The 14,053-nt window shown below is 39.0% G+C and overlaps 1 protein-coding gene across 1 annotated transcript in view; it reads left to right on the forward strand.

Moving 5' to 3' along the window:
* The window catches only part of ofcc1 (orofacial cleft 1 candidate 1), a 180,593-nt gene that overhangs the window by 45,291 nt on the left and 121,249 nt on the right, over window positions 1–14,053 (forward strand). The window contains exon 10 of the mRNA XM_051686771.1: window positions 6,525–6,622. Coding sequence (XP_051542731.1) covers window positions 6,525–6,622 — 98 coding nt within the window. The remainder of the gene's footprint in view (window positions 1–6,524; window positions 6,623–14,053) is intronic.

Genomic DNA, 14,053 nt, shown 5'->3' on the forward strand with positions numbered 1-14,053 from the left:
TGGGCGGGGCTTTTGGAAGCCATTTCATTGTGTCTTGCTCCTTAAGGAAATGCATCATATTCCGATCGGCCCTTCAGTGTAATGACAATTTCCAGGATTTTCTCCTAGAGTGTCTGTGGAATGTGGCCATGCTCATTTCACATCACCAGCCTCAGGGGACCCGTCCCGGTCACAGCAACTAACCCTAATACAAGATCATATTCACTCGATCACAGTGCATTCTTACCCCAATTAATTTACCACTGCCCATCTTTAAATGGACACTTTAACCTTGGTTACATCAAAGTTGTTTTTGTAGATGAGAGAATTTTGCTGCATGTGGTGAATTTGACCGAGTCGGACAGACATACCCGAAGGCTGCTTTGCTTACGAGCTGAAAAACAAACTGCAGTGAAGTGACAAGCCTTTCATAATGCTGATTTTTAAGCATGATATCATTGCAGTCTTGCAGATACACGTTAAGTTCTGAACATTAGATGTGGCATTGAGGTTTGGGATGATTGCTTACACAGAATACATTGGAAAACAGGGTTCTCATGGTCTTGGAAAACCTGAAAATATCAGGGGACTTAAAATTCATGATTAGCAAGCCTGGGAAAATCATGGGAATTATTACATTGTTAAAAGCCATGGGAAGTTCTATAGTAAATGTACTTTATATATATATATATATATATATATATATATATATATATATATATATATATATATATAGTTTCTAGTATTCTCATGCAAATAAATAAATACAAAATCTTCAACCAGAATTGCTCTTTTTGAGTGCAGTATCTATATATAAAAAAAGTTCATTCCTAACAGAGTAATCATGTACGAATAGAAAAGTCATGGATATTCAATGGTCAAAAGGTGTGGGAACACTGTAATTGGGTATCTGACCTGATATACTTTTGTGAAGTTGGCATGTCCTACAGTGTGACATGCTTCATTCCATCTAAAACCATTTTAAACAGCAGTTTGGTAATTATTTAAGAATGATTGTACATGCAGTTTAAATAAACTCTATTTGAAAGACTTCATGCATTTCTTTTACTTTTAAAATTCATTCATCGCAGTGCAGTGCATTTACAATGAACCAGAAAAAAAAAAAAAAAATTAAAAATGGTGACAAACAACAAAAATCACCAGTTACACTTGTCCTTAAACATTTATAGACATTTTAAGAAATCATAATTAATTTTTGATTGAAAAAATAAATACATAAATAAATATAATATACTGTTTATGGATATGCTAGATGTACACTACTCAAACATGATCAAACTTGCAAAGTGTAATTGTTAATAATTTGTTTATAAATGTTATCTATGCATATTTTAAGTCACTTTGTTTAGATTATTCCAATAACACTGAATGTGTATTTGGTAATTATAGGAATCGTGGTTTATGCTCATGGGTTATAAATAATTCACTGACCTTTGATATATGGCAACTCTGGACCCAACAGTAGGGCAATTAAATGTCTAGGTGAGCGCACAGGTCCCCATTGGTCAATCGACCCTGCAGGCCTGGTTCTTACTTGCCCCACGTTCATGGTAAGCAGAGGATAACAAGCATTTGTTGTTCACCCTGGGAGAGTTTGGGTTGTGGCTACAGCGCTCCAAGTTCATGGACATATCCTTTAGCTGTCAACACTGTGCTGATGCAGGCCTGACACCATCGGAGCATCAGGCTGCAGAAAGGATAATTAAAGGCAAAGTTGCAAAGTTGTGTTGGCTGCCCATTAAAACATGCATTTCTATGGCACAGAGACAAGCAGAATGCTGTGCTGACAGGAATTACGGTCTCTGGATTGAGAACAGAGGTGCAGTGCAGGCTGCTAATACACATCTCTGCAGGCCACAAATTCTAACAGGCAAAACCCTAGAAAATACATCATGCACTGCACTTAGCAGAGATATGGGTCTCTAGGTTGTGTATGGCTAATGTCTCTATTATTTTGTCGGTATCTTTTTGTAGTGCTTGTGCTGCATGTCTTAGATATAATTTTTGAGTAACTTGAAAATTGAAAAATAACTTTACATTTTGCAAGGTCATTTTTTGAGCCATATTTCTTTGCTTCTTTGAGTGAGTATATTAGCCGTATAAGCTATAGATTGTGGTGTGGAGCTTGTGAACACGGTGAAATTGTATTTATACCTTTGAAATAGTCTCTTTTCACTTGTACTTTTAACTTTGGGAATGGCAAAATGTTAGAAAATATTTTGTATACTGCATTCAGCAGAGATATGTGTCTCTAGTTTGTGTAAGGCGAATGTCTTCATTATTCCGTCAGTATCTTTTTACCCAATTGCAAACAAACTGTTGCATTTTGCAATGTCATTGTTGAAGTCAATATGCCACTTTGAGCAATTAGTGTACTACCTATAGATTGTTGTATGGTGTTTGTGAAAGCAGTGAAATTGTATGTTTACCTTTGAATTAGTCTTACTTCTCTTGTACTTTTATTTTGGGGATGGCAAAATGTTAGAACATATTTTGCACACTGCACTTAACCCTATGGCTGGCGCATCCTGCTGGATTTTTTCCTCATAACAGCGGAAACAACTTAAAATACTCCATCATTTTTGGTCATACATATAAGTGTAAGACATCATTAGAGACTATAAAGGGTCTACTTTTATTTGTGTACACTCACAATAACAACAAAACCTTGTGTTTTTGTAAAATAAAGAAAATAAACAGGGTGCGCTTTCAGCCGTCTCTGTCTCCACAAACATCTTTCTGAAACACATCACAAAAATGAACTGAAACTCCGCGAATACTTATCAGACAAACATGAAACATATATCTAAAGAAAGCTTAAAATGTCTACTTTTAAATAAAACAATTCAAATTTAAAACAAATATTCTCCTGCAATGTAATCTGTATGAAACAAAGCGATGTACAGTTTCTCCTGGCTCAGCTAATTATCGTTAATGTGATCACACCCACGGGCAGATGGCACTATTCGTACGGTAATGTGCTGAGGTGATCAATGCAAATTGTAAACGCCCCCAACAGTGCCTTAAAAAGCATCAAGTTAATTCACTTTTCTGCGCGTTTGGAAGATGGCACGCTACACAGGTGAGGAAGCTCCTGGATAGTGGCGAAGAGTTCACATTTTCCTCAGAAGAAGAGCGGAAATCCAATGATGAACGTTTGAAGAGAGACTTGATCCAGCCGAGGATACAATTTCAGATGAGTAAGTCATTTAGTTTTACTTACATTAGTTGACATGCTATTTTATATAAACATGGACATATTTTACAAGTTGGACTATTTCCAGACTTGCCAGCCAGGATTCAGAGTACTGAAATTTGAAATATGTCCTTATAGGCAAGTTTTAGTTAAATTTAAATGCTGTTTCGGCTAAAGCAGGTATTTAAATTGTATGCTGTATGATATAAATATGATACGTAATATGATATAAAAATAATATAAATGTTTAGATTATATTTTAACTAGTGTTTATGCTGCCTCATTATCATCAACGAAGCTTGTGCTTTCAAATATCTTTTCGGGTGTAAATGTGTCAAATGTGCTGTAAATATGCCCATATTAGAAAATCATCATATTAGAATGATTTCTGAAGGATCATGTGACACTGAAGACTGCAGTAATGATGCTGAAAATTCAGCTTTGATCACAGGAATAAATTGCATTTTGCAATATATTCAAATAGAAAACAGTTATTTTAAATTGTAAAAATATTTCACAATATCACTGTTTTTGCTGTATTTTGGATCAAATAAATGCAGCCTTGGTGAGCAGAAGAGACTTATTTTAAAAACATTAAAAAATCTTACAGATCTATAAACTTTTAAATGGTAGTGTAGGTCTAAAGTTTTTAAGTAAAGTCTTTATGTAAAGAAAATGTATAGTCAGTTTACTTCTTTTAACTTAAACTTGATTTTGTGAATAAGCTACAAACAATACATTCAATCATTAAGTCTCCTCACATTCATTCTCTCTCAGGGGAGGGGTCTTTGTCTTCTCAGGTGTGAATCACATCAATATTCATGATCATCCACGCCTCCTCGCATATGGCCTTTCTAACACTAAAAATGTCTTACAAAAGTTAAATGACTATATTATTTTGTATGAATGAGTAATCAGGATGGTTTTCACATCATTTTGTAGCAAAAACTATAGGCTACAAGATCCAGTTCTCAAAAGTCTTGTGAACAAATGTTTAGTATGTGTTTTATGGCCTTCTTTCAGTGACTTAAATTCTTTGTTTTTTCAAAAACCACGCATAAATGTTATTTTCTCAAAAATACAAAATGTACATACACGTTGCTCACATATTATTGTAGCCCAGTTTGTGCTGAATACAGTGTTATCAGACTTTAACCATTAATATGTATTTAAGCAACTGAAAAAAGCACAAATGTCAAGGCATGTCAAAACTTATCCAGGGCCCAAACCACCCTCAGACCCCAGAGGGTTAACAGAGAAACTGGTCTCTGGGGATGTTACTTCGTTGTCAAAGCTAATTAATGAATTGTCCAAAGTCTTTAATGAACAACACATTTGACAATATAGTGCTGTATGTATAAACAGTGAAAATGAAATAGGCTATTAACTCCCCATTGAAACAAACTCTTGGAAGCAACCATGTGAGGAAATTATTGAAAAACCATTTCATACCAAACAACAAAATTTGGAATGGCTGAGAACCACTGGGGCCAGTGTCATATCATGAAAGTTTTGAATAAACTTTTTTTTTTTTTTGTATTTAACTACTCCATCATGTGCTTTCTTGGGTCATTAACTGTGTCTCCTCCAAAAGAAAACAGACTGACACATCTTCTGTACCAGACAGAAGTTTCCATTTCACTACTTTTGGACTCTGTAACCTTCAACAGTAGAGAATGGGTTTTATTCATTTCTGTGTACAATAGGCCAATGTCTTCTAGCTTGTCACTACAGTGAAAAGATGGCACATAGAGTTGAGTTGTGTAATTGAACATGATTATGAAATCTTCCAAATAAAATAAATGCCTTTATGATATATTTCACCTTTGTATTATTATTATTATTATTATTATTATTATTATTTATTTATTTATTTTTTATTTTTTACTTTAGGCACCATAAATGTTTAATAGCAAAACTTGTTATTAAACTTACATCTGCGTTCACATTAAATGTAATATCAGTTACCAAACAGCAAAGAGGACATATCAGCCAAAAACGCCTCTGCTATTAAAACCCATTTGAGTCTTCTGAAGTCTTCCTGATATGTTGCCAATATTTAAAAGTTATTATTACTGATATATTTAATGCAGCATCAAGAGGAAAAATTATATAATCTGGGAAGTTTCCATATTTATTATATAGATGCGACTGGCTGAGGCAAAGAAAAAAAAAAAAAACACAATGAAAAAAGTTTCTCATGGTAACATTTTTACATGTATCTAGCGAAGGTTTACTTAATTGGAAGCTCCAGGCGATGCAGAAACCCTCTTTTTAAATTCTATGAATGTTAATATGCTAAATAATGCAAAGCTCTTGCACTTCAAGCATAAGACACACATCTGGCAGCTTACCATTCAAATTACACATGGAGGAGAGAGAGAGAGAGAGAGAGAGAGAGAGAGAGAGTACTTCAAAAGTCATTTTCAAAAGGAAAGAAGAATGGCAAAATGTATTACAACTAAATACAATTTTTTTTCGATTTTTCATCATGTCTAATTGTGTGCATTAGAGCAATGAAAAAAGGAGAGGTTGGGTGCAGAGATGTTGATGATGTGGGAGAGAGAAATGGAGGGAGGGGTAATGTGAGTGAACAAAGTTTCATCACTTTTCTTACAGAATACATTTAGTTTATTTTGTTTAAAATCTACAGACAACTGAGCTTAATGCATCAGTCATTGTGCTGCTAATGCACAGAAAAAAAAATTGTTTTACATTTTACTTTATATATCTTTTTTATTGATTTTTTTTTAATTGTTTTTTATTTTATTTTTTAAATCTTGATAGACCTACCCCCACAAAACCCCCCACCCCACCCCACCCCACCCCATCCCATCCCCGGAAAAGGGATTTTAACCTTAAACTTTAAAAATTGACACGGTTGAACATTTACATATTGTTTTACTCCCTTGCTTTTGATTTATGATTTATTTATTATATTTACATTTTATTTGAGAAAAAAAAAATTCTTCATTGAAATTACGTATTTCAATGGGAAACCTTTTTATTATTATTATTATTATTATTATTATTATAAAAAATATGTTTGTTTATATATATATATATATATATATATATATATATATATATATATATATATATTATAACAATTGCTTGACAGTTCAAGCAAATATTATGGAAGCATTTGTATAGGTGCACCTTATGGGTGATGGCTGTACAAAAATGCTTCCATATTATTTGCTTGAACTGACAAGTTGTTATATATCTTATATCTATGTTTAATTAATGAAACCATAAACCACATCTCATAATTTATATTCTAGCTACTGTAACATGAACACATGGATTGTTTACATTGTCATGGCAGGTAAGAGCCCCACTGGAGCTGTGTTACACCCAGAGCCCATCGTCCAGACAAACCCGCCCAACGCTGACAAAAACAAAGCTGAAATTCACACAAGCAAGGTAAATAAAGGCAAATTCCTTTGTGAGAAAATATTCTCACATTCTCCTACTCAAGGCGTTTGGGAATGAAATAATATCATCCGATTTTCTGTTAAATTAATGGAACTACCTTAAGTGAACCAATTGCTCACCCAAAAATGATAATTCTCTCATCATTTACTCACTGTTATGCCATCTCAAAATCATATGACTTTTTTTCTCCTGCAGAACACAAATAAACACATTTTGATGGAGATGCAGGTGAACTTCACATTTGCAAGTTCACTCAGTTACACTTGCGTAGCATGCTCTCTGTTCTGCAAGTGTAAACCAGCTTCAAATCATAATCATATAAAGGAGACTGCAGATGTCAATATTTATAGTGAAAAAGGAGTTATTTTTTTGTTCTGTTCTCACCCACAACCAATCAGAGCTGTTTCCCAAAAGCATTGCAAGATTAAGTTGATCGTAGGGACCACTGACACCAATGGTTTATTCGATCTATTTAGGCTTCATGATGCTTTTGGGAAACACAGCCCTGATCACTTCAGAAGACATGGATTAAACCACTTGAGTTGTATGCTGCCTTTATATCTTTTATGGAGCTTGAACGTGTTTGACTTGTATTGTATGAAAAAAAAAAAAAAGAAAATCATATCTAGGGGTATAAATCGCAAGTTTCATCATGATTCAATCTTGTATTGATTCTCTTAGCCAGCGATCCGATATTTGCCAATACCTCAAAGTCTGCCTTGATACAATTTAGTTTTGATTAGATTCTGGGGCCTACAATTGATTTTACGGTAGTATGTGCCTATTTTACACAGTCAATAATTATTATTATTTATTTTTTTAATGTCACAAATGTAACCAAGAGAACATTTGAATATTTTATTGAGCTCTCTGAATAGGTGCAATTGAAGTATGCACATTGAGACATCCACAACAAAATAAGGTACTTCAATAATACAGAATAACAAATAATATACAAAATAAAGGGCCCTATTTTAAGAGTGCTAGCGTTAAGTGCAGCACTATGCCAAAAGTCATAAGGGCAAAGTCATTGGGTATGACCATGAAATTGTTTTATTTTCGTGCAAGTATGCGCTAAGTCTAGGCACAAGGTTTGGCTTTCTCCAGTTATTATTCCACCATCTGTGTCCTATTATATAGTCCATTCCCTCAAGCACCAGTGATATAAACAAAGACACATTCATAAGAAATTTGTAGTGTAAATGGACTGTTTGCAATGAATTAGAAGAATTGAAAATTACGTTAATTTGTGCATTAAAATGCGTCCTTGATGATTGTTGGGCATTTTTCTATGACAGTGACACACTCCTTTTATATGCATGGAAAATGTGTTTCTCCTCAGAATTTGGATGTAGGTTCCATTAAATTACAGAGAATGTAAGTATTATTAATCATTTTCATCTGCTGACACACAAATCATGGCTAGTATTAACAGTGATTGAATCGGCACGCACTTCACATCTACCGTTCAATTTTGATTTTGAAAAATTAAATACATTTATTGAAACATGAAAAAATTCAACCAAACATATTTCTAAATTGAAATTACCCTTCTAATGAAACTAAAATATAATCAAAATAACAAAGTGGTCAAAATCATAGCCTACCAGTTCCAAACATTTTATCCTCTCCAACTTCTTCCACCAGCCCGTTTTGCAATGACTTAAAAATCACTCTACGAAAACAGGTGGAAAAATACCTTTATAGGTGTACAAATTAGACCATAAATACTACTGTAAATTTAAACCTAATAATAATAATTGAAAATAAACTATGCTCCACTATGTTTTCAGAGTTTGGACATGAAATTTATTACCACCTGCTGGTGGAATCTCCAAACTGCAAATGCAGGAACTGAGTTTAAACTTTGCGCTGAGTAAAGATGTGGTTTTTAAATGTCTTTTTGACATGAAATGACCTATTTCTCAGGAAAATAGCAAACTGCACTTTGCGGCACTTCATTAACATATGATACACACACAGTTTGCGCACGTACACCCACAATAGCGTAAACACTCCCACCCATGCCCACTTGCGCTTTGCATGGAAATTGCGATTAGAATTAGTGCTCTCACAAAAATTGGATAAGACGTTGTGCACTCACGAAAATAAAGCCCAAAGTCACATACATGGGATCAACAATGTTTGATGACAGCTGATTGCTGGAATGAGGAAAACACTACAGTTATAATTTATCATCTCTACAACAGTCAAGCTAGTCTTTTAATCCAAAATAATTACATACTCACGACAGGAGAGTATGTGCTATCTGTGTTTTTTCTTGGCTACAACTTCCACAGTTGTTTTGAAAAATTCTGTTACAGTTTACTGTGATAAATGTAAGTAAGGGTGTTGATGTGTAGATGTGAAAAGTCTTTGATGTCGGTGCAGGGCAGGTGTTTTCTCTTTTCCTCATCAGCGCTGTTCAGAATGGCTGTTTAGCCGTTTGACATTGTTGAATCGGTTCATAACGCTTTAAAATAGAAGATAGGGCAGAGTGCACATGAGAAGTCCCACATGAGAAGCATGTTTAGTGCTTATAAAAGGAGATGAACATCATAAGGTTGCCGCATCACTTGACGGAAATGCGTACGGACGTGGCTGGCATTAGAGTGTCAAAATAAATGTGCATCTTAAAAAAAAAAATAGACATCGAGGTTTACATGTTGCATCAATGACATCACATCGTTATTTGATCGAGGATCATTACACCCCTACTCATTTCTCCATCAAAATATCTTAATTTGTGTTCCGCAGAAGAGAGAAAGTCATACGGGAGTGAGACGGCATAAGGGTGAGTAAATGATGAAAGAATTATCATGTTTGGATGAACTATTCCTTTAAGAAAATTAGATATTGACCACTGGTAAAACAAGTGTTTGCATGTGGCAGAAATCACCTATTCACTTGTACAATGTTTCACCCTTTGTGCAAAAGAAAATTCTGTTACCCTGTGGAACACTAACAGAAAAGTTATTTTGCACAGTATCCAAGCTGTTCCTCTTCATACCATGAAGGTGCATGATGCCAAGCTGAGTTGCAATTTCGCTTGGCTTATAAAATAAATAAATAATACACATTTTCTTTCTTGCCATCTGCTTAGTTTGTTTATTTGTACTTTTAGCTAAGCTGGAAGAGCATGACACTAACTACACTAAGGTCACAAGTTTAATTCCCAGAGAACACATAAATAAAAAAACGTACAGCTTAAATGCACTGTATTTTGATGTGGACAAAACTGTCAGCAATTATGCAAATATGAATACAATTTCATTGTTCATATACAAATACTACAAAATAAAGTTTTTAGCTGAGACATGCTCACAAGGAATTGACTGCAGCTTTCGAACATCCGTCACTCACAAAGTCCCCATTTCCGCCCCTCGTGTGTTCATTTACTACATATTTTTGGCTACTTTGGTTATGCCTTAAGCTACCAATAAGAGTGTATACTTTCAGCTCCATTTAACACATCTTACCAAATTCAAACCCATTCCACAGATTTTTCCCCAAAATCAGGACAGAAAATGCAAAACAACAACAACAAAATAACAAAACACACAACTAATCAGATTCTGTCTGGGTCTGAGCTGAGGTAATTACGTGATTTACGTATCTCGCCTACAGCACCAAGTGAGCCTGGACAGCCACTGGTGCCCCCAGTGCATGACACTTGTGATCCTCCTCCCGCTCTCCCACTCGCCTCTCTACTCCCCTTATTATCTGAGATTTGTCAAAATACATTTCACACTAACAGGTATTTTTCAGTCTTCAAAGGCAGTTTTGATGTGCTTGACAAGCCAAAACAGCTCAGATTGTGTGAAATCAGCTGTGCCAGCATGCCGCACACTCTCCAATCGCTCCCCACATGCCTTTTCCTGTGCTCGGCAGGACTTAAGCTAAATTAATCAAAGTTGCCACACTTTGAAGTGGTAATTGCAGAATAACTTCTCAGCGCTCATCCGCCGCTGCTGTCTTATGTTGCGCTGTGCATTGTTGCCTTCTCTCATGCATCTTTTTGTTTGTGTTGTTATTGTTGTCAGGGTCAATGTGTGACGCATAAACATCCTGTATAAAGACTTCTGCAGATTAATTACTGGAACACATCTTGCACATGTTATTACAGATGTCATTATCAACCATTTACATGTTTAATAAAATAAGGGCATGTAATGCCGATGTCATGACTCTCTAGTGATCACTCATATACATATAAGTAAAAATGACTTTAGTTTACATTTTAGCTTACATTATGTATTATTCATTTATTAAAACTTCAAGTTATGTCCCCAGGTTTGGTGTCAACCCTGTTACCATCAAATGTACCCCATATTTAAAGTAATGGGGTATTCCATAAACCAAAATAAATAAATAAATAAACACTTTCATAATGACATTTTCATCATTTCAAGAAGTGGACTCTTTAAGGGCAAATTAAAGTGCTGAAAGAGAGGTGACTAATTTATGTGTTGGTATGTTTGTCAGAAATCTTCTATTTTCAATGCTTTGTAAACATTTTGTGTATCAGTCAGTGTTGGTGTAACATTACTTTTTAAATTACTGGATAACATTACAGTCACTGACTTTGAATAAAGTTAGTTCCCTATCTGTCACTCACTCGACGTTGTGTCGATGTAGTGACACTAGGGGTCACTCTTGGGAGCCCGAGACACCTCTGGTCTATGATAAACCCGGACATACGGGTATTAAAGGAGCTGGTATGCAACCACTCATTCAGATTTTCTCTTCGGAGCCGAACGGTCATGCTCATTGAGCTGAATACTACTGTTCATTCACCTCTGCTGGATCTGACGGCGCATTTCAGCGGCTTCTCCCTCCTCTGCACTGGTGCACTGCAGAGAACGGCCCTGGGCGCTTCGGCAGAAAAACAAGAGAATATATTTTCTGAAAGAGCTTTTCCTCCTCTAAAAGAGTATATATTTCTCTAAAAGAGCGGCACACACGGAACGTCTTTTTAAAGACGTGTCTTTTTAAAGATACCTTTCCGATTGGGTGTTATTCCTGGTTGCAGTCATTACCTCTCAACTTCGGATGGTCATGATCGCTGTCTTTCGTGTCTGGGCGTGACCCACACGGAGGCAGCGTTTGTGGATGGTTCATGTTCTCACTGTGAGAACATGACCATGGCAACGTTGCGGTCATAAGAAAGCAAGCCGGTCTCTGCCGGGTATCCCCCCGCAGACCTCCCATTCCCCAGCACGCTCATATGCCTCATTTGGGCTTCCGGATGAGTTCGCCGGCTCATCTCACGGCGAGTCTGGCTTCTTGTTCGGAGCCCGCGAAAATGATGAGCTCTCGAGCGCAGCATCGGAGAGCAGGCTTGTCCAGTTGGATGCAGAAGCCTCAGCTGGGCTTCCCCCTTCGGGGACGATTGCCCAGTCACAGGCCGATGCCGAAATGATGGACATGCTTTCCCGGGCGGCCGTGAGCGTCGGGTTAGAGTGGAACCCTCCGCTCTCCCCTGAACCCTCGCGGCTTGATAATTGGTTTCTGGGCTCGTGGCACCGCTCAAAGCAGCCACGCCCCGCTCCAGTGCCATTCTTCACGGAAGTGCACGAGGAGCTGACGATGTCGTGGGAGGCATCTTTTACTGCCCGGCCCCGATTCCGTAGTTCCCCCGCTCTCACGATGTGGCAGTCTCCATGGGTTATGAGGACAGGCCTCTTCCTCCCCCGTCCCAGGCTGTTCCGGGCATGGTCACAAGGAGCCAGTTAAGTGCTTTGATGTCCCTAGACTCAGCACAGCCACAACGTGGTGTGGCACCTCGCGCCCCGCCGCGAGGCCCCACCTGCCAGGTATGTCCAACGACATTGTCCCCTTGGTCCCCCTCGTGCGGAACTTGGACGTTTGGCTCATGCTTTCCAATCCGTCGCGATGGCTGATCCGGACCGTCCGACTCGGCTACGCAAATCAGTTCGCCAGGCGCCCGCCCAGGTTCAGTGGTATTCACTTCACCTTGGTCAAGAGCGAAAACGCTGCCACCCTGTGCACAGAGATCGCTACCCTCCTACGGAAGGGCGTGATAGAACCTGTCCCTCCAGCCAAGATGAAGAAAGGGTTTTACAGCCCCTACTTCATCGTGCCGAAAAAAGGCGGTGGGTTGCGGCCAATCTTGGACCTGCGAGTACTGAACCGGGCTTTACACAGACTCCCGTTCAAGATACTGACAAAAAAACGCATTCTGGCGAGTGTCCGGCATCAAGATTGGTTCGCGGCGGTAGACCTGAAGGATGCGTACTTCCACGTCTCGATCCTTCCTCAACACAAACCCTTCCTGAGGTTTGCATTCGAGGGTCAGGCATATCAGTACAAAGTCCTCCCTTTCGGCCTGTCCCTGTCTCCTTGCGTCTTTACGAAGATCGCAGAGGCTGCCCTTGCCCCGTTAAGGGAGGTGGGCATTCGCATTCTCAACTATCTGGACGACTGGCTAATCCTAGCTCACTCTCAAGACATGTTGTGCGCACACAGGGACCTGGTACTCTCACACCTCAGCCGACTAGGGCTTAGGGTCAACTGGGAAAAGAGCAAGCTCCTCCTGGTTCAGAGCATCTCTTCTCGGTTTGGAGTTGGACTCAGTCTCCTTGACGACGTACCTTACGAACGAGCACGCCCAGTCGGTGCTGGCCTGTTTGAAGGTGTTCAAACAGAAAACAGCGGTTCCACTGAAACTTTTTCAGAGGCTCCTGGGGCATATGGCGTCCTCGGCGGTGGCCACCCCGCTCAGGTTGATGCATATGAAGCCGCTTCAGCACTGGCTCCAGACTCTTGTCCCGAGATGGGCATGGCGCCACGGGACACATCGCATGGCCATCACGCAGGTCTGTCACCATCTTTTCAGCCCTTGGACCGACCTCTCGTTTTTACGAGCAGGTGTTCCTTTAGAACTGGTCTTCAGGCGCGTCGTGGCCACGACAGATGCCTCCAAAATGGGCTGGGGCGCGACTACATTGGCACATCAACTGCCTCGAGTTGTTGGCAATTCTGCTCGCCCTGCAGAGGTTCCGGCCGTTGATCCAGGGCAAGCACATGTTATTTCGGATAGCATGGCAACGGTAGCATATGTCAACCACCAAGGCGGTCTGTGCTCTCATTGTATGTCACAACTCGCCCGCCGTCTCCTCCTCTGGAGTCAGCAGCACTTCAAGTCTCCGCGAGCCACTCCCGGGCATCCCGGACAACATCAACACTACAGCGGACACGCTATCACGGCAGGTTACCCTCAGGGGAGAGTGGAGACTCCACCCTCAGGTGGTCCAGCTGATTTGGAGTCGATTCGGACGGGCACAGGTGGACCTGTTCGCCTCCCAAGAATCATCCCACTGCCCGCTCTGGTACGCCCTCACCGAGGCTCCCCTCAGCATAGACGCGATGGCACACAGCTGGCCCCCTGGCCTACGC

This window comes from Myxocyprinus asiaticus, chromosome 44 (genome assembly GCF_019703515.2).
Source record: "Myxocyprinus asiaticus isolate MX2 ecotype Aquarium Trade chromosome 44, UBuf_Myxa_2, whole genome shotgun sequence".
In the NCBI taxonomy this organism is placed as follows: domain Eukaryota; kingdom Metazoa; phylum Chordata; class Actinopteri; order Cypriniformes; family Catostomidae; genus Myxocyprinus; species Myxocyprinus asiaticus.